At 37.5% G+C, this 26,654-nt stretch overlaps 1 protein-coding gene across 10 annotated transcripts in view; it reads right to left on the reverse strand.

Annotated features, from left to right (window-relative positions):
- Positions 1 to 511: 511 nt before the first annotated feature.
- METAP1 (methionyl aminopeptidase 1) overlaps positions 512 to 26,654 on the reverse strand; it is a 112,482-nt gene continuing 86,339 nt past the window's right edge. For 9 of the 10 annotated variants that reach the window (XM_031664411.1, XM_031664412.1, XM_031664410.1 and 6 more), the window contains 7 exons: positions 22,804 to 22,895; positions 21,132 to 21,215; positions 18,865 to 19,003; positions 16,629 to 16,760; positions 13,063 to 13,206; positions 4,629 to 4,694; positions 512 to 2,171 (listed from right to left, as the gene is read on the reverse strand). In XM_031664411.1, the coding sequence (XP_031520271.1) occupies positions 2,008 to 2,171; positions 4,629 to 4,694; positions 13,063 to 13,206; positions 16,629 to 16,760; positions 18,865 to 19,003; positions 21,132 to 21,215; positions 22,804 to 22,895 (821 nt within the window). In that variant the 3' untranslated portion in view covers positions 512 to 2,007. The remainder of the gene's footprint in view (positions 2,172 to 4,628; positions 4,695 to 13,062; positions 13,207 to 16,628; positions 16,761 to 18,864; positions 19,004 to 21,131; positions 21,216 to 22,803; positions 22,896 to 26,654) is intronic. The other variant, XM_031664408.1, reaches the window with a different exon arrangement.

Here is a 26,654-nt window from a genome sequence, read left to right on the forward strand (position 1 = left end):
CGATCCCCCCACCTCAGTCTCACGAGTAGCTAGTGATTTCGTAAAAAGGTGGCAGAATGATGAAACTAGGTGTTTTGTCACCTAAATCCAATGAACACTTGTAATTAGTTATATGCAATTGGACTAGAGCCCATATTGTTTTAAAATCTCCCAAACTAAGAAAAGCATTATCACCAGTGTTTTTTATCTTTTAACCAAAAAACTATTCCACCAAGATCTTTTTTCCTTGAGCTTATCTTCTAATGACAGACACTGAATAAGCCCACACTGTTAATTCCACAATCAGTACATAAAATGCTCCCGTAATATTCAGCATTCTGTCTTAAAAGCTCTCAAAAATATGGTTACATCTCAAATGCTGCTGGCACTCTATTGAGTTTATGTACAGTCACTGCACCTGAAAAAGCATTTCTACTCAAATGGTCATGAATTTATTTTAGATTATCAAACAGCCTCCCCATTCCCACCATTTCCCTCTGAAATCCCAAAGAAATGCAGCCAAGTTAATGACTACATGGTAGAATAATTATTCAAACTTTTTAATCTCCCTTTACACATTATATTAACATTCATATTGCAAGGCATTCCATTCACAAATATTACAGTTTGATAAAAATTTCACATACTCCCAAAGTCTATACCAGATTCAGTCAACTTTACTAAATCATTCAAATAATAAAAGTAATGAAAACATTATTATATTTTAAAGCAATAAGGTCTGAGGCACTCTGGGAAAGATGTTCTCTTATAAGTATAATGTGTCAGTGGTATGAAATTATATTACAAGGATGCCCAGTAATCAAGTACACTCTAATGACAATGACTTTGTGATCTGATATGTCTTCATTGGATACACTCCTACTTGGACAACTGCTGAAAGGAACGGAGATATGGGCAGCTGAGGTCATTTCTAATGAGGTTCCCAACTACATAAAGGAGAGGTGTGTTTCAGCACACCAAGGACAGCTGCAGCTCTACTGCAAGGTTACAGTACACAAAATTCCTTTCTCATCACTATCACGTTTACTCAACGTTAAATTTTAATAGCCCACTTGACCTCCTGGGCTCACAGCTGGAGACAGTTTAGAACTCTTTCCCCATCCTCCACCAGAGTGCAACCTTCACCCTTTTCTGAGCACCTCCAAGGTATGCCCTTGAAGTAAAACAGAAAAGGGAAGAAAGGGGGCTTTTTCTTTTCCAATTCTGACCAAATAAAGGTCTGAAATAGCAGTGTATTATGAAATTCTCATGCCCTGCAACTGTCAGCCACCACTTGGAAAATGGCTATTTTTGCCATAAACGATTTTTAAAAGCCTGATAACCTTCCAAAATGAGTTTTACTACATTCATTCACTGACACACACACAGTCCACGTTGGAGAAAGTCTCATTGGGTGAGTGCTTCTCTATGCACAATTACAAGGATAAATAATCAGCATGGGGGAGAGGGGAGGCCAAATCCCAACCAGGAATTAAATCACTGCAAACTATGGATCCATTTGTAAGAGCATATAAACCTGTCAAAGCAGAACCAACACAAACCCCGGGTCACAGAGTGTTTGGTAATTATGTATATGGAATTTAAAATGTATACATATATATTTCCATATATATAATTTTTAAAATCTGGTGCAACATATATTGCTAAAGTTTCAAAGATTCTCATTTCCAATGTTCACCTGGAAAGCAGCTGGCTCTTGATGGCTGTTTTGTGGCAGTGATAAAAGCAACTAGAAGCAAGTTTAAGTAAAAGTGCTCAAAGGGCAAATGAGAAAACAGGTGTGCAGGGGGAGGGCCGAAGAGTTGGGCAATGTCTCCTCTATTCTTCTCAGCTTTTTCAGACCCGAGACAAGTTCTTGAGGACACACGTCGAATGCTGCAGTCCTGTCTTACGTATAGTCAAAACAAAACAAGTGATTAAAAAAAGGTTCCTCTTCCTTTCTGTACTATCAATGAAATGCATAGTACAGGAAGAAGGTATCACTGAGATGTGCCATCTTGGGAGAAATTAAAATTGAGACATGAAGTGAGGCCGTGCACTGTCAAGTCGCCGGGTTAGGATTTCGCAGCCAGTGTCTGTGACCAGGAGGGTGTGCTCAAACTGAGCAGACCGCTTTCCGTCTCTTGTCACCGCAGTCCAACCATCTGGCCAGGTTTCATCCTGCCATCCGCCTTCAACAAAAACAATTTCTTAGTTCAGTCACTCAGTTTTCTAAATGAACTCTATCAAGAAAACCAAGTAGAAAATTCACTACTACGATCCTTATTTACATGCCAATTGTTTTAGCTAATGCCCTTCCAACTTCATTTTGGTCTTCAGTATGTTTGATGTTTGAAGTATTTTACAATTTAAAAATCAGAAAGAAAAAAAACTTGAATTAATGAATTTAGCTCTTTCCTAGTATAACTTTGGCATCTGATAAAACTACAGTCAGCATATATAGTGAAGGAAATCATGTAAATGTTTACAGTTTTATTACAGCATTCAATTCCTGATATAATTTCAAAATGGTAGGCACACAAACAGATGGTGAGAACAGATTATACCGTAAAGTTTTTGTGAACTGTACCCCTGGAACCAGAAAGAGGGGCAAAAGAAAGACTGGTGTGAGAGGATAAGAAAATATGAAACAGAATGGTCTGGATAGGAGTTGAAACCAGAGAAGGGACGCGAAGGGACAGTGAACCTGGGAGGCCATGAAAGAAAACTTAGGGAAAGGAGGGAATGGGGGTGAAGAGGACATAATGAGGGAAAGGAGAAAGCAAAGGCCCAAGAGAATATGAAGCAGAGGTGGAATGAGAAAGGCAATTCCAGATCCTACTGTAAAAGATGTATTTGCAAGCTTTCTTCTTCCAAAATTAGATGTTAAAAAAAAAAAAATCAATACTTTCTTCATTTTTAGTAATTTTTAGGTGAAACATACTAACCTCTAGGACTCACTGACTCAGACAGACAAATCCCAGAACATAAACTCTGTAGTGAAGTAAACTACTTTTGCAATATTAAATCCCAGGCTAAAAAGAAAATATGAGGCAGCCTAAAAAAGTTAAACTCATGCCTCATCAAGCAACTAAAGATGAGTAAATCAATGTTTTCCAATGTAATGGCCTTTACACAAATGGATTTAAAACACTACTACTATGATTTTATTGTAATCTGATAAAACAGGATTTTTAGTAATGTCAAGTCAAATTTATTTGGCTATTCTGAGGAAATTCTCCTGCAGATTTGAGACTTTCTATTCCAGGGATTTAACCTAGCTGAGTTATACTAAAGTATATCTAATATAATTTGATGATTAATTACCTGTGCTGGCTGTATAGAAAGTTATTTGTTTACTGAAAATACTACATCATGGCTCACCAACCAGGTGCTAGTTAATGGAAATATGTAGCCAAAATGACACTTTCCTCCCACTATCTTTCTTTTCACTGCTAAATACTTACCATCTTTACAACTGGTTGCACATATCAGAACTTTATCCTTATTACAAGAGGATGACAAAAACTTTACTGCACATCTGTGCAGTCTTTTGAAGTATATAAAGTACTTTATGTTAATATAAATCATCTCAGTCAAGCAGCCCTGGGTGTTGGCAAGATAGGGATTCTAATTTTCATTTTACAGAAAACGCAATAAGGAATCAGCTTTAGAAGGCAGCCTTTAAAGTGACTTCAGTGATCCCCACCCTCCTGGCATGCATGCCCTTGAACTTCTGCTCCCCTTGAGTGCAGGCTAGACTCAGTGAATCACTTCTGAGAATATAAAAGTCGGTCCCGAGACTGGGCTATAAAAAGACTGGAAGAATCCAGAGAGGAGTATCCTTTAATACAGGGCTCAGGACACACAAGCTCTACTGCTACTGCCTCACTTTACATCCCCTAACCAGGAAGCTCCATTACTAGAATCACTCTGAAAATCTCGGTGAGGAGCCCTGATTGTGACTCCAAGTCTCCTATCACTGCTACAAGCCTGTCTGGAGGAAACGACAACAGTGGGGAGGCTGCCAGAGCCAAGTGTGTCCTTGGTGTGCTTTCCCCACAATAGCTATATGATGCCATGTGATGACATGAGTGCAGACCATGAAGGGTCAAAACAGCTCATGAGCTGAGTCTGACAAATTCTGCCAGGTAGCGAGCTAAAAGCTACAGGCAAGCTACTCACCCTCTTCAAGGACCAGTTTCCTCCTCTGTATAATGGGGATAATACCACCTTATAAATTGTGAAGAATTAAATCATATAATCATATCTGCCTCAAACTGGGTGGCTCATCAAATGCTCTACTTTGTTGCCTCCTCTTCCCTCTCCTACGTCAAGCAGGAACATCCGCACAGACTTGACCTGGGCGCCTCATTATTACAATGCACCCTCTGACATGAGCTTTATGAAAAGCGACCAGGATTCAAGCACTTCAGCATCTCCTGACAGAAGATTACCACGTAGAAACCATGTCTTCTTGCCAACCCTCTCAATTTTCAGTTCTCCACGATACTGAATCAAGTTTGAGGTGGGAAAGGGAATGAGTAGGAAGCAAAAAGCAAGTAGGTAGAAAAGACCACTGACACGATGAATAACCTAAAATACATCCAAATTCAACTGAAGAATATCATGGCATCCTTTTTTCTCACCTTCACAAATCATTGGCTCAATTGTAAATACATGGCCCGACTTCATCACTCCAACTGCTTTATTTTCTGAAATTAAAGAAAAAAAGTCTCAAAAGGTAGCAAAACCAACAGTGTACTGTTGAACAGCTAACTAGAAAGAGTACACAACTCAAATTCCTATCAGTGATTATTAAATCAATTACCTTCTCCTCTCCTGATTCCCTTTCTTAAAGTTCAACAAACAGGTATGACACCGGTAGCCATCTAATATGGTGCACATATTGTCCTAGGGACATTTCATTATGCTTATGTATTCTCTAGGAAGACAGAGGTATTTGTAGGCTGTATTTCAGATATGAGTATCACTTCTATAAAAAGAAAAGTGGCAAATAAAAATAAAGAATAAAAGAAAAGTACCTTGATTTCTATTACCTCATGATTAGAATGGCAATCACAGAACCAAGAGTTCCACTACTCATCCGGGTAGAGAAGTTTAAAGGAGAATGATTCAGATTATGCCAGAAATCTCCCACCGCTTTGGGGGGGAAGTATGTATTTGTACATAGGGGCACAGCCCATAGAAACTACATGATTTTCATAACATTTCATAAGCTGTTGTCTTTTTCTCATCTTCAAAGAAGAACTAAGTCTATGCACATTAACCTACTTTTTAAAAAATAGGCCAAGCACAGTGGCTCATGCCTATAATCCCAGCACTTTGGGAAGCCGAGGCAGGTGTATCATCTGAGGCAGGTCAGGAGTCTGAGACCAGCCTGGCCAACATGGCGAAACTGTGTCTCTACTAAAAATACAAAAATTAGCCAGGCGTGGTGGCATGCACCTGAAATCTCAGCTACTCAAGAGGCTTAGGCAGGGAATCACTGAAGCCCAGGAGACAAGAGGGTGAAGTGAGCCAAGATCGATCACACCACTGCACTCCAGCCTGGGTGATTGAGCGAGACTCTCAAAAACAAAAACAAGGCCGGGTGCGCTGGCTCACGCCTGTAATCTCAGCACTTTGGGAATCCAAGGTGGGCGGATCACGAGGTCAGGAGATCAAGACCATCCTGGCTAACACGGTGAAACCCTGTCTCTACTAAAAATACAAAAAATTAGCCGGGTGTGGTGCCACACGCCTGTAGTCCCAGCTACTTGGGAGGCTGAGGCAGGAGAATGGCATGAACCCGGGAGGCGGAGCTTGCAGTGAGCCGAGATCCTGCCACTGCTCCAGCCTGGGCGACAGACCAAGACTCCGTCTCAAAAAAACAAACAAAAACAAAAACAAAACAAAAAAAACTGAGGAAACCACTATTTTTTAATTCAAAGCAAAAAAGCAAACTCCATTGTCCAAGTTTACTAATAATGCTTTTTTCAGGATCATCATGAGAAATATAACAATAAATTACAGTGACCAGACCTGCCACATCCCTCAAAAAGGCCAAAAATGTTAAAACTAGGAATAGGCTTTTTTAGACAAAAATGGAGAACTAATTTAAATTTCAAGTTAAACAAAACCTAATAAGAGTATCAGCTGAGCGAATGACTGCAATGCCCAACCTGACCACCAGATGGCTAACACATCAGCTTTTCAGGGTTCCTGTGTGAGGTTGTTCTGATCTGCAACTTTGTTTTCAATGGCAAATTTGACGGCCTTTTGAGGCTGACTCAACTAAACTCTCCTCTTTCCAGGAATGGTCTAATCTCCCCTACACGTTTATATTCCTGCACAACTTTCCAGATGAATAGCTATCGTGCTGCTTTCCACTATCTTAGGTATTGCCAAATTATACTTACTGCAGATTTCAAATCTGGAGCTTCTAAACTGATATAAATTCCTAAGGTCATTAAAAAAAAAAAAATTGACTTTTAATTTCTAAACTCATAAACCTTCAAAAGGACATGCTTATTAATACATATACAGAATTGGTCTATATTTCCTTGGAGAAACCAAAAAGAAAATGTCAAGGATGTCCGTGTGATGTCACTGAAAGTAAAAAGGATGAAAGGATCTTGAACTCTCATGTCCAATATAGCAGCATTAGCCATGCTACTTCCATAGCTAGGAAGTACTTGAAAAGTGGCTAATCAGAACTAAGGCTATAAGTGCAAAAGCAATTTGGATTTCAAAGACTAAAACAACATGTAACATTTCTCTCAATAATTTTTACACTGATTAAAGTTTCAGTTTCCAACATACCTCACTCAACAAATATACATTATCTATCTGAGTCACTATAATATTGCAGACACTGTTAGGCACTTTTTAAAAAATTTGTACCTAATCTATAGTCTCTCACAGAATGACTGTAATATGGAGGCATACCTTGTTTTATTGCACTTCACTGTATTATGCTTCACAGATACTGCTTTTTCTTTCTTTCTTTTTTGAGACGGACTCTTGCTCTGTTGCCCAGGCTGGAGTGTAGTAGCACGATCTCGGCTCCCTGCAACCTCCACCTTCCAGGTTCAAGTGATCCTCCCACCTCAGCTTCCTGAGTAACTGGGGACTACAGGCACACACACCATGGCCAGCTAATTTTTGTATTTTTAGTAGAAGCATGGTTTCACCATTTTGGCCAGGCTGGTCTAGAACTCCTGACCTCAAGTGATCTGCCTGCTTCAGCCTCCCAAGGTGCTGGAATTACAGGCATAAGCCACCGCATCTGACCAGATATAGCCTTTTTTTTTTTTTTTTAATAAATTGAAGATTTGTGGCAACCCTACACTGAGCAAGTCTAACAATGTCATTTTTCCCACAGTGCATGTTCACTTCATGTCTCTGTGTCACAATTTGGTAATTTTCACAATCTTTCAAACATGTTCATTATTATTGTATCAATTATAGTGATCTGTGATCAATGATCTTTGATGTTAAAAGTTTAATTGTTTTGCAGCACCACAAACTGTGCCCATGTAAGACAGCAAACAAATATTTGTGTGTGGTCTGACGGCTCCATCAGCCTGCCCCACTTCTCTCTCCCTCTCCTCAGGCCTCCCTATTCCCTGAAACACAATACTGAAATTAGGCCACTTAATAGCCTACAATGGCCTCTAAGTGTTTAACTGAAAGGAAGAGTCACATGTCTCTCACTTTGAATCAAAAGCTAGAAATGATTAAACTTAATGAGGAAGGCATGTCAATAGCCTAGATAGGCCAAAAGGTAGGTCTCTTGTGCCAAAGAGTTAGCCACGTTGTGAATGCAGAGGGAAAGTTCTTGAAGCAAACTGAAAGCGCTACTTCACTGAACCCACAAATGCAAAGAAAGTAAAACAGTCTTACTGCTGTTATGGAGGAAGTTTGAATGGTCTGGACAGAAGATCACACAACCCACAACATTCCCTTAAGCCAAAGCCCAATCCAGAGGAAGGCACTAACTCTCTCCAATTCTACGAAGGCTAAGAGAGGTGACAAAGCAGCAGAAGAGAAGTTGAAAGCAGAGGTTGGTTCACGAAGTTTAAACAATCCGTCTCCATTACATAAAAGTGCACGGTGAAGTGGCAAGTGCTGATCTAGAAACTGCAGCAAATTTGCCAGAAGATACAGCTATGATGAAGGTGGTTATACTAACTGATTTTCAACGCAGACCAGAACAGCCTTCTCATGGAAGAAAATGCCACCTAGGACTTTCTAACCAGAGGGAAGTCAATAACTGGCTTCAAAGGACAGGCTGACTTTCTTGTTAGGGGATCCTGCTGCCTGTGACTTTAAGTTGAAGCCAATGCTCATCTACCATTCCTTAAGATTCCTTAAGAATGAAGCGAAATCTACTCTGCCTGTGCTCTAGAAACGGAACAACAAAGCCTGGATGACAGCACCTCAATTTATAGCATGGTTTACTGAATATTTTAATAATATTAATATATAATTAATATATATAATATATAGTTAATATACTTAATATATAATTAATATAATATAGTTAACATAATTAATAATATTAATGCTGAAACCTACTGCTCAGAGAAAAAGATTCCTTTCAAAATATTACTGCTCACTGACAATGCACTGGTCGCCCAAGAGCTCTAACAGAGATGTATTAGGAGATGAATGTTGGTTTCATGCCTGCTAACACGGCATCTATTCTGTAGCTCATGGATCAAGAAGGAATTTTGACTTTCAAGTCTTATTATTTAAGAAACACATTTTCTTAGGCTGCCATAGATAGTGATTCCTCTGATGAATCCGGACAAAAGTAAACTGGAAAACTTCTTGAAAGGATTCACCATTCTGGATGCCATTAAAAACATCTGTAGATTGGGCACAGTGGCACATGCCTGTAATCCCAGCACTCTGGGAGGCCGAGGCGGGTGGAATGTATGAGTCCAGGAGTTCAAGACCAGCCTGGGCAACACAGTGAAATCCCATTTCTACTAAAAATACAAAAAAAAAAAAACAACAACAACAAAAAAAAACCGGGGCATGGTGGTGCGTGCCTGTAATCCCAGTTACTCGGCTGAGGTGGAGGAATCACCTAAGCCCAGGAGGTGGAGGCTGCCGTGAGCTGAGATCGTGCCACTACACTCCAGCCTGCGCAACCAGAGTGAGACCCTGTCTCAAAACAAACAAAAACAAAACCAAAAAATTGTGATTCATGGGAGGAAATTATGTGATGCATGAGAGGAAATCAAATATCAATATTAACATGAGCTGGGCAGAAGGTGATTGCAATACTTTTGGATGACTATGAGGGGTTTGAAACTTAGTGGAGGAAGTAACTATAGATGTGGAAAGAGCAAGAGAACTAGAATTAGTAATGGAGCCTGAGGATGTGAGTGGATTGCTGCAATCTCATGATGAAACTTGAACAGCTGAATAGCTGCTTCTTATGGATAAAGAAAGTAGTTTCTTGAGATGGAATCTACCCATAGTTAGCATTGTTGAGATGATAACAAAAGATTTGGAATATTACTTAAACTTAGTTGATAAAACAGGAGCAGGGTTTGAGAGAACTGACTCCAATTTTGAAAGAAGTTCTGTGGATAAAATGTATCAAACAGCATCACAAGCTACAGAAAAATCTTCGTGAAAGGAAGAGTCAATCAATGTGACAAACTTTGTTGTCTTATTTCAAGAAACTGCCACAACTACCCTGATATGGTTTGGCAATGTGACAAACTTTGTTGTCTTATTTCAAGAAATTGCCACGACCACCCTGATATGGTTTGGATCTGTGTTCCCACCCAAATCTCATGTTGAAATATAATTCCCAGTGTTGGAGGAGAGGCCTTGTGGAAAGTGACTGGATCGTGGGGGCAGAGTTCCCATGAATGGTTTAGCACCACCTCTCTCGGTACTGTATGGTGAATGAGTTGTCATGAGATCTGGTTGTTTCTCCTCCCACGTGCTCTCTCTCTTGCTCCTGCTCCCACCATGTGAGACACTCACTCCCCCTTTGCCTTCCGCCATGATTGTAAGTTCCCTGAGGCCTCTCTGGAAGCTGATGCTGCTATGCTTCCTGTATAGCCTGCAGAACCATGAGCCAATTAAGCCTCTTTTCTTTATAAATTACTCAGGTTCAGGAATTTCTAACAATGTGAGAATGTAATACAAACCTCAGCCTTCAGCAACCACCACCCTCATCAGTCAGTAGCCATCAACATAAGGGAAGACCTTTCACCAGCAAGAGGATTACAACTCGCTGAAGACTCAGATGACTGTTAGCATTTTTTAGCAATAGAGTATTTTTAAATCAAGGTTTGTGAATTGTTAAGACTACACACACAATAGACTACAGTATAAACGTAATTTTTTTATGCACTGGGAAACCAAAAAATCTGTATGACTTGCTTTATTGCGATATTCACTATATTGCAAGGGTCTGGAACAAAACAGTTATCTCAGAGGTATGCCTGTTCAGTTTAAATGTAAAATATTATCATCATTACTTTCCACCCATTGATTCAAACATAGAAGCAAATAAACTCTCACCTAACAAGGATTTCTCCCACATAGAAGCAGTGGAGGAATGTTATACAACGATTTCCTGGTTCTTCCCTCATTTGGGTTAGGAATATAGAGTTACAAACGAAAGCAGAGATTTACATTTCAAAAGATATCTCTGCTATACCAAAAAAAAAAAAAAAAAAAAAAAAAACCCTCAATTGTTTAATACTTCCCTAGAGTGATCACAGCATATTTTGTTTTATATAAATGTTACTCCTCATAAACATAATATATGAGGCTGGGTGTGGTAGCTCACACCTGAAACCCCAGCTCCTTGGGAGGCTGAGGTGAGCAGACTGCTTGAGCCCAGGAGTTTGATATCAGCCTGGGCAACATGGAGAAACCCTGTCTCTATAAAAATATAAAAATCAGCCAGGGATGGTGGCCCACACCTGTAGTACCAGCTACTCAGGAGGCTGAGGTAGGAGGACTGCTTGAGCTCTTGGAGGTCAAGGCTCCAGTGAGCCATGATTGCACCACTACACTTTAGCCTAGGCGACACAGTGAGATCCTATCCCAAAATGACTATATAAAGTAAAGTACACCTGGGTCCTTTTTCCTCTTTTCATAATTGTTTCTTATGTCTAATTAAATGCTTTAATAGGAAACTCACATGACATCTTTTGTATAACAGTGGCAACATATTTTGCTGACACTATAACCACTGACCAAAATCCCCTTCTCCCATAAATACTACTGTCTTCAGTCTCTGCTGATCTGACAGGAGGCGGAGCTCAAGTGGTAAAGCTCACTTGCTTGCCACTCACCTCCTGCTGTGCAGCCCAGCTCCTAACAAGCCATGGATCAGTACCTGTCTGTGGCCCAGGGGTTGGGGACCCCTGCTCTGAATGACTGCTCCAGCTTCTCCTTTAGAAAAGTTGCTCACTCATTTCACTTTCTCTTCACAACTATCCATGTCTAGGATTTTACCATGTCACACCTCAACTACAACAACAACTGCCCATCAGGCCAACTATCTTCAGAACTTCCACCTGCAATCCATCTTAGTCACCACTGCCAAATTAGCCTTCTCAAAATATCAGCTTCATTATGCCATTCTTTTGCTCAAAAATAATTCTGAAGATTCCGACACAGAAGTCACATTTCTTCAGTCTGGCATTCAACACACCTGGACTGCCTGCTGCTAGTTCTTAACATATAACTCAGCCAACCTTATATTTTCTCTGTTCATCTCTATTTGAAGCACTCATGTTCACCCACCAACTGGAAAGCTTTTTCTCCTCTCCACCCAACCAAAACCTCAATCACTCTTTAGTTCTCCCACCGCACCCAGCTCCAAATTTCTTCAATCCTTACTCGTCAGCATGATGTATAGGAGAAAAGACTGACTCCAGAAAGCAAGACAGAACCCAGGTATCAATGCTAGTCTGGCATTTAATTACTAGTTTGTGTGACCTTGAGCAAGCCAATTACCTCTGTAAGCACAGAGTTGCATTAAAAAAACTGGGCTAAGAAATTATCCAGAGTTGCGATGATCAAATGAGATATTACATATTACTGTCATTGATTAAATGCTTTAGTGTACTGTTTTCATGCAGCGTTCTAAGTGCTTTCCATGTATCATCTCACTTAACCCTCATAACAATTCTACAGTAAGTACCATTCCCTACTATTGTACAGATGAAAAAAATTAAGCACAAGGAGATGAAAGTGTTTATCTAGCAGTGGCTCAATATATATGTGCTAAGTTCCTTTCTAGGTCACTTACTGTGGACAGCTTTCATTTCCAACACCAAATAACAGATTCATTCCTGTACATGTCTTCTCTCTCTACAGAAAATATTTCTGTAAGACATTATCTATCTTACACTTTCTTTGTTATTGTATCATATGGCACTCAACCTGAGGAAAGGTACTTTGTTTATTCCCCTCTATTTATATGAACAAATATTACAGGATCTGACATACATTAAGCACTAAAACCAAGCAAGACGAACTGACTTCACCTAAGGAATCAGAATAGCAAAGGCTAGGCCTGTGGCAGACTGTTGATTGTTCACCAATATAAGGTTACTTTTCTTCCATAACACACAATTAAATTACGTTTTCCCACTTCCCTTGCATTTAGATGCAGCCATGTGACTGAATTCCTGCCAATGGAAAATAAATTTGATTTATGCCAATTCCAGCTGACTGTTAAAAACTCCCAAGTATACCCCTCCAAGCTTCAACCCCCAACACCCTCACTATCTACTGGCCAGGAGGGCAACTCCCAAAGTGACTTTGAAAGCCATAGGTCGAAGATGACACAGCCTGTGTCACACAGTAACTGCCCTGCCCCCACAGTGACCAAACACACCTGCTTTGGACTATTATGTGGGTAAGACATGAACCTGCACTGTGTTTCAGCAAATACACATTTTGGGACTCTATCTATTACAGCTAACAGATTACTCTAGTGAATACAAAATAGTAGGTACTGTTAAATGTATGAATACGTATTTGTTGAATAAATGGTGAGCTTATACCAAATCTCCAGATAGTACTTACTGGCATAGTGGGGTACATTGGGAGCTGTATGAAAAAGCTTGTGGATTCCATGCCCACAATAGCTTCGAACAACTGAAAACCCATTTGCTTGGGCATGCTTCTGGATAATGTTTCCCAGTTCCCTGTACCGAACACCAGGCTTCACTGAAAGGAAAAGAGAAAATTCGTGATAAACTAATAATAACTAACATGTACTAATCAATTACTATCAACCGGGTGCAGTGGCTCATGCCTGTAATCCCAGCACTTTGAGAGGTCAAGGCAGGAAGATCGCCTGAGCTCAGGAGTTCAAGACCAGCCTGGGCTACATGGCAAAGCCCTGTCTCTGCAAAAAATACAAAATTTAGCCCTGCATAGTGGTGCATGCCTATAGTCCCAGTTACACTTGGGAGGCTGTGGTAGGAGGATCACTGGAACCCGGGAGGTCGAGGCTGCAGTGTTCCTGCCACTGTACTCTGGCCTGGGCAAAAGAGAGAGACCTTGTCTCAAAATAGAAAAAAAAAAAAAAAAAAAAAAAAAAAAAGTTAATTACTATCTTTGCGCTAGGAAGCTTTTGAAACACTTTTATGCATCCATGCCTCAACTTACAGATGGCTGTTTGTTGGCCAAACAGCCAGTAACTGGTAGAGTTCTAATTCAAACCAAGGGCATTCGTAGTTCCTCCTTTCATGCCAAAAACGTTAGACTCATAACAGTACTAAAGGCTTGGAAGTAGGTACCTTTTGCTTTCTTTAACAATAGAGAACAATAGAGAAGAAAATACTTCTTTTCGCATCCCTCCCTAAGGCCAAGTGTTCCATTCTATTTATGTGAGCAGAAGAGATAAGAAAATGCACTAGGAGTAAAAGGAATGTTCAAAAAGTAACGAATTGTCCTGAGTTTCAGCCTGGACAACTTCTGAAAGACTTACTTCCCCTGGGCTTCTTTATCCCCATAAAAACGTTCTCAAACTTTCCACAGCTGCCTCTACAGACAATTCTAGAGGTACAGCATAGGAAAGATACTTCTCACTATATACACTTTCTGCTCTGTTTAGCTTTTATGACTTTTACTGGTGTTTCAATAAAACACAAAACAAAACAAGTGGTTCTCATCACTATTAAGGTTCTCCCTTACACTAAGACTCAGGAGCTGGGCACTGTCAAGACTCCTAGGGAACCTCAAGATGGCTCTGGGGATCCTTAACTCTCTACACTCTCCTACTCAGCTATCTGATTCCCAGACTGAGGTTCAGATACAATGTATCTTTCCCATCCATTTCAGGGTAAATAGCTCAAAGAATCACTTCAATTAACATTTTTACTTGCTCTTAACTGTACCTTCCAGCTTGATTTTGGAGGGAGAAGGAAGGAGGTTTCTGGTTTTGAAAAATCATGCTGACTTTCATAATGATTTTCTTTCATTCCTATCCAGGCCTTCCTATCAGCCTGGGGTGGGAGGGGGAACAAAATTGTAATCCATGTTGCATGGAGTGACAGGGGAAGTCTTCCCTGATTTTCAAACTGCTCCAACTGTGGCCCCAAAGGGTAGTATCTAGAGATATTAATATTTCTGGTTGTCAAACACAGGGTGTGGTATAACTGGCATTTACTGGGTAGAGACCAGGAATGCTCGTGAAGCATCTTACATGTACAGAACAGGCCTCTACAACAAAAAATTATCAGGCCCAAAAGCCACTAAGTGCATAGACGAAGAAACCCTACTTAAGAAGCCTAATTTCAACAGCTTTTCAAACCCTCTACCTGGGGGAATGAGAGGGGTGCAAAATGAGGGACAAAAAGGGGGGCAAAAATGACTTATACAAAGGAATTCATAGCACTGTCCAAAAAAGATCAAGCCACTTTCGTTCTTTCCTAGCTACTTTCATTCTTTCCTGAAAACTACTGGCACCTTCCAGTCATACGTCATATAAAACAGCATTCTAACTATCTCATTTTTTTTCTTTTTTCTTTTTTTTGTTTCTTCAGTTGATTCACAGAGAAGCAAAAAGAATAGAAACATTGACTATATTATCTGGCAGAAACTCTAAAAATTATTTCAAACTTAAGCTTTCACAAATGACAAACTAAACATTAAATTTCTTCAATTCTACCTCCTGTATTAACGTTTTAAAATAATCAACAATGAATAAGTTTTCAAAATTTCACCTGATACACAAAAATGTCATATTCCATCATTTCCATTCCTCCAACTTGAGTAAAAATTTCATCTCCCATACCCATTAAAGAAGGCACTAAAAACAATAAAAATACTGGATCAATGTTGTTAGAGATAACTGTATGTTTGTCTAAGAACTCTGTCCTGTTCACTATTCTGTTGATGACATCAAGATTTGGGGAGACTGGGGAGGGTTGCAGATAGTACACTGGATAATAAAGTTGAAATGGTAAAGATTTAACTTGAAGGCTGTTTGCCCATTTATTAACAACTCCAACAAGATGCTGTTAATAGCTTTCCTTTCCTTTTTTTTTTTTCTTTTTTTGAAATGGAGTCTCGCTCTGTTGCCCAAGCTGGAATGCAGTGGCACGATCCACTTTCCAGGTCCAGCAACTCTCCTGCCTTAGCCTCCCAAGTAGTTGCGATTACAGGCGCCCGCCACCACATCTGGCTAATTTTTCCATTTTTATGAGAGACAGGGTTTCACCACGTTGGCCACGCTGGTCTCCACCTCCTAACCTCAGGAGATCCGCCAACCTCAGCCTCCCAAGGTGCTGGGATTACAGGAGTGAGTCACCATGCCCAGCCCCTTTCCTTCTCTTATCCCCATAAGATATTGATTAAACAAAAAAGCCTCGATAAGTTGTTTATTATGTACAAAGACAGCCTGAGAAAAATCTTCCAGAAATACACCCCTACCCATTACTACAATAGCAAGAAATCTGGAAATCACCAAAATCCAACAGAATAGTTACACAAATTGTAATACTACAGAATATAATACATAGCCATTAAAAGAATGAGGTAAATATATATCTGTAGGTACATATGCTAACTTGAAAAGATCTCTATGACAGTTGAAAAAAACAACCCAGTTACACATTAAAAATACTATGATTCCATTTAACCTAATTTAACACATACACATACGTGTGTGCATTAATGCACAGGAGAGAGAAAAAACCTAAATGGTAACAGGGGATATCTCCAGAGAGAAGAGAGAGACAAGAAAAGAGGGGAGGCAAGTATAAAGGAGGATCACACATTTTTTCACTTATAATCTTCAGTTTTAATTTTTTATAAGGAGAATATAATATTTATGTAGTGGAAAGAATTTGAAAAATAGAATAAAAGTTGCACTAAGAAACCATCTGCACACTCCTCTTCATTTATCAGGCAAAGAAAGGGAAGATAAATCACAGAAGAAACAAAGGATGCTAACCAATCATCTGGTCTATCTCCACCAAGGGATTCCCAAATCATCCTTTCACCCATTACTGCTAACACCCAAAGCTAACTCAGGTAGAACAGGGGCAAAACTACAAGGAATGCACAGAATTGTGGCGCCCTGTCACTCCTAGCCCATCAGCGCACAGGACTGCCAATAGGTGCTCAACACTGAGGCTGACCTGCATCGATGGCTTGCATCAGGCACTCATATGTAGTCTGAACAAGTTTCCGTGCTCCATCATCCACATCTCCAACAAAAAATGTCTCATTCAGGTCCCCATGATAACCATTGCGATAAAGAGTGATGTCCACTGCAAGATAATGTGCAAATACAAAGACCATACTTATTTTCATTTCAAAATTCAAGTGCTTTTCCAACATGACAGCATCTAGCAACTTAATGAAAAAGATAACTTCTGCATTCTCAAATTAGACACCAATGGATAGATAGTTATTGCCCAACAGAAGCTCCCTGAGTGTAATGTAACTGAACTCACTGTGGAGAGCAGGAATATGGCCATAGTAACATAAGCCAGATAGTGGGTTTTTATACTCTTACAGAAATTGTATCGCTTGTGGCAAAAGAAAAATGTATGTGGGATACAATCATGCAAGATAAATTACTAGAGTTAGTAACATTAAATTGAAGACTTTGCTACACTGCTACAAAATACCATTTTCATTTATCTTTTACAAGTTCCTTACTCCTGCTAGGGAATAACAGAAAAATTTACACTGCTCTACACCTGTTTTTTAAAAACTCATTTGCTTTTCACTTATTTGTGAATATTCATTCTTCTCTTTGTCCCCATGTTTAAGAATACAGATTACTATTTTACCATTATACTATACACTATTATACCATTATAATGTATCTAGAGAGCACATTGAGTATTTTTAAACCATATATTTAAATCAACCTATAACATCACAATATAGATATTTTGGTTCTAGCACAACACATACACTCCTGAAAAACCTCACACATTCTGCATGTAATAAAAATAACAGGGTTTATATGAAAAACAGGGTTGGCCTCAAAACCTATGGAACTTTATGAACAGATACCCTAACTAAAGCAGTAGCAATTCTAATAAAAATTGTGTCATAGTTAAATTTTGGCTATCATTCACAGCTAGCATCACAATCAGTCAATTATCTGCAGCCTCTAACACTTGGGCTCATGCTTCCTCATTTGATAGGCAGTTCCTTTAAGATATCTTATTAACAAAGAGTCTAATTTCATCAATATTAAAATACCATCTAGGCCAGGCACAGTAGCTCATGCCTGTAATCCCAAGACTCTGGGAGGCCAAGGCGGGCAGACTGCTTGAGTCCAGGAGTTTGAGACCAGCCTGAACAACATGCCAAAACCCTACTTCTACAAAAAGTACAAAAAATGAGTTGAGTATGGTAGCAATGAGCCTGTAGTCTTGTCTACTTCTGAGGTGGGAGGATCACCTGAGCGAGGGAAGTCGAGGCAGCAGTGAGCCATGATGGCGCCACTGCACTCGAGCCTGGGTGACAGACCCTGTCTCCAAAAAATAAAATGATACACAAAACAAAAACAAATACCATCTAGGAAAGCCTTCATTAATATATTCTGGCCAGGCGCGGTGGCTCACGCCTGTAATCTCAGCACACTTTGGGAGGCCAAGACGGGCGGATCACGAGGTCAGGAGATCAATACCATCCTGGCTAACACAGTGAAACCCCGTCTCTACTAAAAATACAAAAAATGAGCCGGGCATGGTGACGGGTGCCTGTAGTCCCAGCTACTCGGGAGGGTGAGGCAGGAGAATGGCGAAAACCCAGGAGGCGGAGCTTGCAGTGAGCCGAGATCACGCCACTGCACTCCAGCCTGGGCGACAGAGCGAGACTCCATCTCAAAAAAAAAGAAAAGGAATAATGTCTTTTAAGCTACTTCCTCCACTCTCTATACTTGTAGCTTCCCAAGGCAGCTTAACATAGGGGTCTTTAAAGCTACTTCCACTCAAGTAAGGCGCTTCTGCAAGATTTTCAGCTTTCCTTTAGGTCTTCATATATTATAAAGGGTTTTCCTGTATCTATAACAAAGCCTGCCCTGGTCTCTTCAAAACCATTAATGAACTTCTGGGGAAAAAAAAACTAGACTCCACATTTCACTGACATCTTTGACCTAATCAATCACATATGAGGTAAGCATTAAAGAAATACACTCTGCACCAAACATATCACACCAGAAGTATCTTAAAAGCAAAATGCACAAAACCATGAGAGAGCTTTCCATAGATTTAAGAGTTAGTGACACTGAATTTTAAAAAGGAAAAAAGAGTAAGTACAGGAAGCAAGTCAAGAAAACACAAGTCACTGTCAGATTTCCCCAAGCTTTGTTGCTTCTTTGCCCATGGTGATGAAAGTAACATATTTTCTTACCATTAACAATGTCACCTTCTTGCAAGGGCCGTCTGTCTGGTATTCCATGGCAAATGACTTCATTCACTGATGTACAACAAGACTTTGGGAAATTGTAATAATTCAAGGGAGAAGGGTAGCAATTTCTTGCAATACATGCCTATAATACAGAAAAAATAATTTGGAATATATAAAGAAAAATCTGTATGAAATTACAGATTTTAAAATTTGAAAAATGTGAAAAAAGCTGGACACATGTCATTATAAAGAACTTAATATTTTATTTTAGTAACAGTAGTGGATATTATCTTAAACAATATACAACAGGGTTTGTGCCAGTCAGGTACACATATACAAACCAGTTTACTGGTAACTGCACAAAGGAAAACTAAAATGACATACAGGTTAAGTATTCCTAATCTAAAAATCTGAAATCCTCCAAAATACGAAACTTTTTGAACACCAACAGGACACTCAAAGGAATGCCCATTGGAGAATTTAGAATTTCAAATTTTGAAATTACAGATGCTTAACCAGTTATGTATAATACAAATATTCCAAAATCCAAAAAAATTCAAAATCCACAACACTTCTGGTCCAAAGCATTTCAGATAAGGGATACTCAACCTCTATTACAAATATATATATAAATATTACCACATATGAAGATTTTACTTTAGAATTAACTAGTCCTTGTGAAAAATATATCAAAGTAAAAATATAATATTTTAAGTAAATATTAACAAGCATTTTTTATGTAATTATAATTTTATGTTGAAACAAGCCTGTATCACTATGCCCCAAAAATGACTACTACTAGCATAATTAAGAAATGGTAAAGTACTTCTAGACATTTTAATAACCACATTCAGTGGAACAACAAAAGAACTCTTACAGAAAAACATGGTTTGCTCTCCATAACGAGTCTTACTTTACTGGATGCTTTTACACAGTAGTAATCACAGTATACATAATTTCTGTTTCCATCCTGCTCTAGTCTTCAGGCTAATATTTTTTAATGGTTGCACAATACACCATTTGCAGAATATGTAGAATATACCATGATTTTACTAGCAATTTCATTCTTACTGGAAATTTAAATTAATGTGAAATTTCCTCAATTACAGAAAAAAAAAATCTTACAACCAATAACTACATTTGTGGCTTTTCCCTCATTTAGGAATATACTTCTCTGCTTCTCATAGCATTACAAATAATAGTTTAGAGCATACAGAATTAGACTTTCTAGATTGAAAATGCCAATTCCATCATTTACAAGTCATGTAACTTTTGACAATTTAATTAACCTCTCTCCTCCTCAGTTTCCTTACCTATAAAATGGAGATTACAACAGTACCTACCCTCAAGGGGTTGTTGGTAAGACGAACGAGTTAATGTAAAAGAAGCACTTGAGCACCTGGCCCACAGAACATACTCAAAATGCTATTATTGCATATGATATATCTTATACTAACATATGAAACAATACCCAAAAGTCAGGATTAGTAAGATTCTGAATAAAAAATCTATAAACATTTTCATAGCTCAAGATACATGGTCAAATCCTTCCAAAAGGGTTCTTCCAATTTACAATACCATCACCAAGCAGAAGAGAGGACCAGTTTCATCACTCCACACAAGCAACGGATAGAAACATCTTTAAAAATACAAATTTACTAGGCCTTTGTAATTTGCATTTGTTTACTAGAACATGTTTGAGATCTGCTTTCCATATATTAACTACTTATCACTCATTTCTTTTTAATTCATATAATGTGTACACTCATCTACTAAAGTCTTAAGGTCTCTCTCTGATGGACAATCTTTATTTATTTATTTTTAATCCCTATACTTACTACAAATATTTATCTGGACTGTTCATTGCCTTGACACTATAGATATAAAAGGAAACATTTAACTAATCTACCATCAGAAGTTATATTCTTTTTTTTTATTTCAGAATATTAGATGTCTGTAGTGGCAGGATTTATTTAAAGCAGATAAAATCAATCATTTTATAAAAGCGCAACTGAAATGCTTATTATGAATATCTTGTTTCAGAAACAAGGTATTTTTCAAGCTTACCTCAGACCTTAATATTATAGATTCTTAAAGATGGGAATAATGACTGTTGAATGTTTTCCATATTTGAAACAAAGCAAAAATTTGCTTTCAAATGAACTTACCTAAGTTACCTTAGACACTCAGAATTTGTCTACTTAATGTTTAAGTTCAAAGCATCAAGTAATGTAACAAAATTTCTCAAAGTAAAAAAGTGAAGTTCTTACTAAGTGTACAGCGTGATCTATTTCTTCAGTAGTTACACCTGGTTTAATCATGCCGGCAGCAATATCCAAAACTTCTCTAGCAAGCTGTATAAAAGGAACACAATACATTAAAAAAAGACACAGAAATAGAAATCCATACCCCTTCAACTGTTTGTAGAAGATTGGTAAAACTTAATCTCCCCTTGAATATTACAATTTTATAGAAAATATATAAAATGTAAATACATAAAAACAGATAAATTTTATATAAAAATTGGGCTAACGAGCAAGCAGCAGTAAGCTTGGCTGATTTCTATGTGAAAATATACATCCTAAGTAATCTAAACAATCATCAAATGATAGAGGTAGTCTTCTCTCATTTCTATAATGGGGAAAAGTAGAGGAAAAGAAAAAGGAACAGATGAGCCTGGGCAACACAGTGAAATCCTGTCTCTTAAAAAAAAAAAAAAAGTAGTCAGGTGTAGTGGGCACACGCCCGTGATCCCAGCTACTCAGGAGGCTGAGGTGGAAGGACAGCTTGAGCCCAGGAGTTTGGGGTTACAGTAAGCTATGAGCTATGATCTATATGATCTATGATTGTGCCACTGTACTCTATCTAGCTTGAGTGACAGCAAGACCCTGTCTCAAAAACAAAAAAAGATAAATGAATTCCTCAAAGAATCACAGCAAGTAAGTCATAGGAATAGAAAGTTCTCCAGAATATCAAACAAAATTAGAATCAAATCACTTTAAAGCACTGAATAGAAACCTTAAGAATCTTATCTAAATGAATAATACCAATGTATTATATTTTCTTCAGAATAAATATGTGATTTCACCTGGTAAGTACCAACCACTACTATCACTCATCACAGGTATTTCACAAAAAGGCCAATAGCGTAACCCTCTGAACCTTAAACTTTGTCCTATGTTATGATGACTTGTGAAAATAAAATGACATGATGTTTTTAAATATCATAAAGAATTTGTTTCTTTTAAAAAAGAATACAGAAAATAAATGAAAAGGATTGTCATCTATAGACTATCCATCAGATTAATTCCGAAACAGGCTTTTAAGAAGAAAACAACTGTTGACTAAAATTATACACTAACAATAGTTTAATGAAAAGCGTGGCTAAACCAGGCACAGAGGCTCATGCCTGTAATCCCAGCACTGTGGGAGGCCAAGGCAGGCAGATCACCTGAGGTCAAGAGTTAGAGAACAGCCTGGCCAACATGGTGAAACCCTATCTCTACTAAAAATACAAAAAAAGGCCAGAACATGGTGGCTCATGCCTGTAATTCCAGCATTTTGGGAGGCCGTGGCGGGTGCATCACGAGGTCAGGAGTTCGAGACCAGCCTGGGCAACATGGTGAAACCCCGTCTCTACTAAAATTACAAAAATTAGCCAGGTGTGGTGGCGGGCACCTGTAATCCCAGCTACTCGGGAGGCAGGAAAATCGCTTGAAACCGGAAGGCGGAGGTTGCAGTAAGCAGAAATCGCGCCACAGCACTCTAGCCTAGGCGAAAGAGCAAAACTCAGTCTCAAAAAAAAGTTAAAGAAAAAAAAAAGCACGGTTAGTCAGTCTAACAATATAACATTTGCTATCTTTATAAATCAGCAAACCACTGACTTCATGTCTAAGTACTGCTTAAACATTTCCTACCCCATGGCAAAAAAATAACTCTTACCCTACATACAAGTCGCATCCCTTCTATATCTTCAGATGAGAGTAATTTAATCTGAGAAGTACCTTTAAGAGCCTGTTCGGATTCTGACATTCCTGGAATGAAAAACCGGTAAGTAAAACCAAAATGAATGCAAAAATGTAATATTTATTTGCATAATTATATACCTGTGGCATAAAAACAGTAGTCTGTTTCACACAACAGTAATTCATAATTTGGGATGGTCTAGGTTAGATTTTTTTAAAAAACATTTTCAACATCAAAGGGAAACTTGCTAAACCAATTAAAGAAAAAATTATAAAGGATAAATTTTCAGACCTATTAGAAATCAGCCAATACTTATGGAGTACTTATTATATGCCAGGCAGTGTGATAATCAAACTCAGTAAATGATACAATATGAAAAGTACCATAGAATTTACAAATAACTTTCATAATCATCTCATGAAGCAACTATACATCAACAACTGATGAATTAATTACACTATTTTCTGAAACAGGAACCAAAGCAAGCGTTTTTCAAATTCCAGTTTGTGACCTTTTATTGGGCTACACTTTACATTTTTTAAAAGTAAATAAATGGGATAGAAAATATTAGAACGGCATAACAAAGTATTATACTTGTATTATAAGGAGTAGGAATAAGTGCTGCCATTAAATCTTTGTTAATTTATATACACATGCAAAGATCATGCTATAAAAGTCATTTCCAACTTCAAAAAGTTTTAAAACTATTGTCCTAAAAATCTTCACGAATAAAATTTGTTAACTTACAGTTTTACATACATGAAAAGTAATAAAGCCAGGGTAGCAATTAACTCAAAATCTAACAAAAATAGTGTCATCAACTAATCTTATTTACAAGTACTAATGGAAAAATTCCAAATAAAATATTAACAAACAGAATCCAAAAAAAACACAATACATCAGGATGCAAGTGAGATTCGTACCAGAAGGCAGGGATAGTTCAATACTGGCAAATCTATTAATCCAATTCATCATTCATAAATTAAGAAAGTAAAAGTAAATAATAATCTAGAAGGAAAGTTAATTCTGATAACATGGCCAGCTACCACCTTGACATGATAAATATAAATCTCAAACTGAGAACCAACATCACAGAATGCCCGCTATCAGCACTATTATTTAACACCTGGCAATACTAGCAGATGAAATTAACAAGAGGAAGAAATAAGACATATAAAACTAGAAAGGAAAGGACAAAATTCTTATCATTTTCAGATATGATTAAATATCTCTAGAACAGAAGAATCACCTGGTAAATGACCAGAAATAAGAATTCAGCAAGTTGGCATATTGTAAGACAAATTTATCAAAATCAGTAACTTTCCCACGTACAAATAATGAGCTAAAAAATACAGAAGCTATTATATACAAAAACAACTAAAAAGATAAAGTACCCAGGAATAAATTTAACAATAAAATCCCTACATAAAGAAAATCTGAAAACCCAACTGAAAGACATAAAAGGAGTCAAATAAAATTTTAAAAACATACCCTGTTCCTGGACAAGAAGACTCAATATTGTAAAGATGTCAATTCTTCCAAAATTAATCTATAAATTTAATACTATCCCAATAAAAAAAAGTCAACAGGATAATTTTGAGAACCAGACAAGCTGATTCTAAATTTCACATGGAAAAACAAACATGCAAGAATAGCCAGGAAAATTCTGAAGAAGAGGAAAGGTAGGGGCAACAAGGCCTACCAAATTTTAAACATTATATAGCTAGGATAATTAAGAGTTTGGCAGTGGTACATGATTAGACAAATAGGTTAGTGAAACAGAATAGAATCCAGAAACAGACCCAAAGACATGTGAGAACATAACACATCAATATAGGCTGCACTTCAAATCAGTAAGGAAAGGCTGATTTTTTTAAATAATTGGTTTTAAATAATAACCAGGTATTCTTCCGAGAAAAAAAAATTAAGTTGCATCCCTATTTAACTCCTTATACCAAGTAAGTTTTAGATCTATAAATGATTTTTATCATACATAAAAAAGACTGAAACCATAAAAATGCTGGAAGAAAACATAGGAATATATATTTTATAACTTCTGCACCAAAAAGGTCTTTCTAGGTCATAAAGCCATACACACTGTAAAATAAAACACTGATAAATTTTACTATGTTAGGATACTCAAAGTCTGTAATAAATGTTATGACAAAACATAAACAGTCAATTGGAAAAAAAGTTTTAAAAACATACATCAAAAGGTTATTTTTGTTAATATACCAAGAACATTTATAAATCAATATGGAAAAAACCAGTACTCTAACAGGGAAAAAAGCTTAAGGATATGAATAAACATTACAAAAGGGAAGAAAATATAAATGACTTTAATATATGAAAAGATGCTCAACCTTACTCACAATTTAGCAAAATAACATTTTTTGTCTTTCAGATTAGCAAAGATCATAAAGCTTTGTAACACACTATGCTGCGGAAAAATATAGCAGAAAAGAGACATCCATGTATTTTTAATGGAAGTAACAACTGGAAAAATCTCTGAAATTTGTAATATCTCTCAAAATCAAAAATGTATGTATCCTTTGATCCCGCTATTTTAGATTATCAACCTATAGAAATACTCTTGACACATGGACAAAGATATAAATATAAGAGTAGTTACTGCCGTCAAATTGCAATAAGCAAAAACCTCGAAATGCTCTAAACATTCATTAGTAGGAGCCTGGCTTACGAAATATGATACATCCACATAACCGAATACTTCATTCATTAAAAAGGAGGTGGCTTTATATGACACATTTGTAAGACATATTAAGTGAATACAGCAAAGTAAAAAGGTATATATAATTTTTTCTATTTGTGTATAGATGGCAGGGACGGGGTCCTAATGTGCTTATACATAGAATAGTTCTGAAAAGTTCTGTATATAAAGGGGAATAGCAGTTACCTCTAAGGACTAGAACTTACTTTCACTGCATAACATTTGTTAGAATTTACCTTGTCTATGCTTGTTTTTCTTAAATACAAGCTAATACTACATTTAAGATTAAATAGAAAAATAATGAAATTATACATCCTCAACAGTATGCTATCATTTAGACTATCTTTCCCTTAAATTTTTCTGAAATAGTAGGGTTTAACTAAAATTTTAAAATGATAATCATAAGAATGTATGTAATACAGTTCCCCACTTCTTAGAGAACAAAGCAAAGATAGCTTAACTTGGTAGATAAAACCACACAAAATTGCTGAGAGTTGATCCTCTTTGACATGCAAAATCAGTAATTTCACAAAGTCTAAATTAATTATGTGTACAGGCCCTAAGGTCAGAGACTGTTCCACTGACCTGTGTTGCAAATTACCTATCTTCGCTGGGTGTCTCAGTATCATTATCTATAAAAATGGAGAAGACAACAGAACCTACCTCAGCAATGTTGAAAGTGTTAAATGTAGTAACACGTGCAAAGAACTTAGCACAGTGCCTGACACACAGTTAAGCAAAAATAAATATCAGTTATTATTAGAGAACCATCATCATATCATTCTCATCATTACTATCACTATCACCACCATTACTACTTCTGTTAATGTTACAGTCCAAAGTCTTTAGTTATGCATTCACTCAGGTCTCTACTATCCGCTTTTACCTAAACAGATATTGTTTAATTTAGATCGGAGGGAATATTAAAATTAAAACTGTTTTTTAGTAAGTCTAGAAGTTGTTATAACAACATAAAATACAGTATTATTTTAAATATAGTCTTTAACAGCTACATAGTGCTTTCAGAGGTAGGTAGATTTCTAATGGGGGGGCAAGAATCTTTAATTATCTTTAATGTTCTAATGCTGCTTGAAAA

This window comes from Papio anubis, chromosome 3 (assembly GCF_008728515.1).
Source record: "Papio anubis isolate 15944 chromosome 3, Panubis1.0, whole genome shotgun sequence".
Lineage (NCBI taxonomy): Eukaryota > Metazoa > Chordata > Mammalia > Primates > Cercopithecidae > Papio > Papio anubis.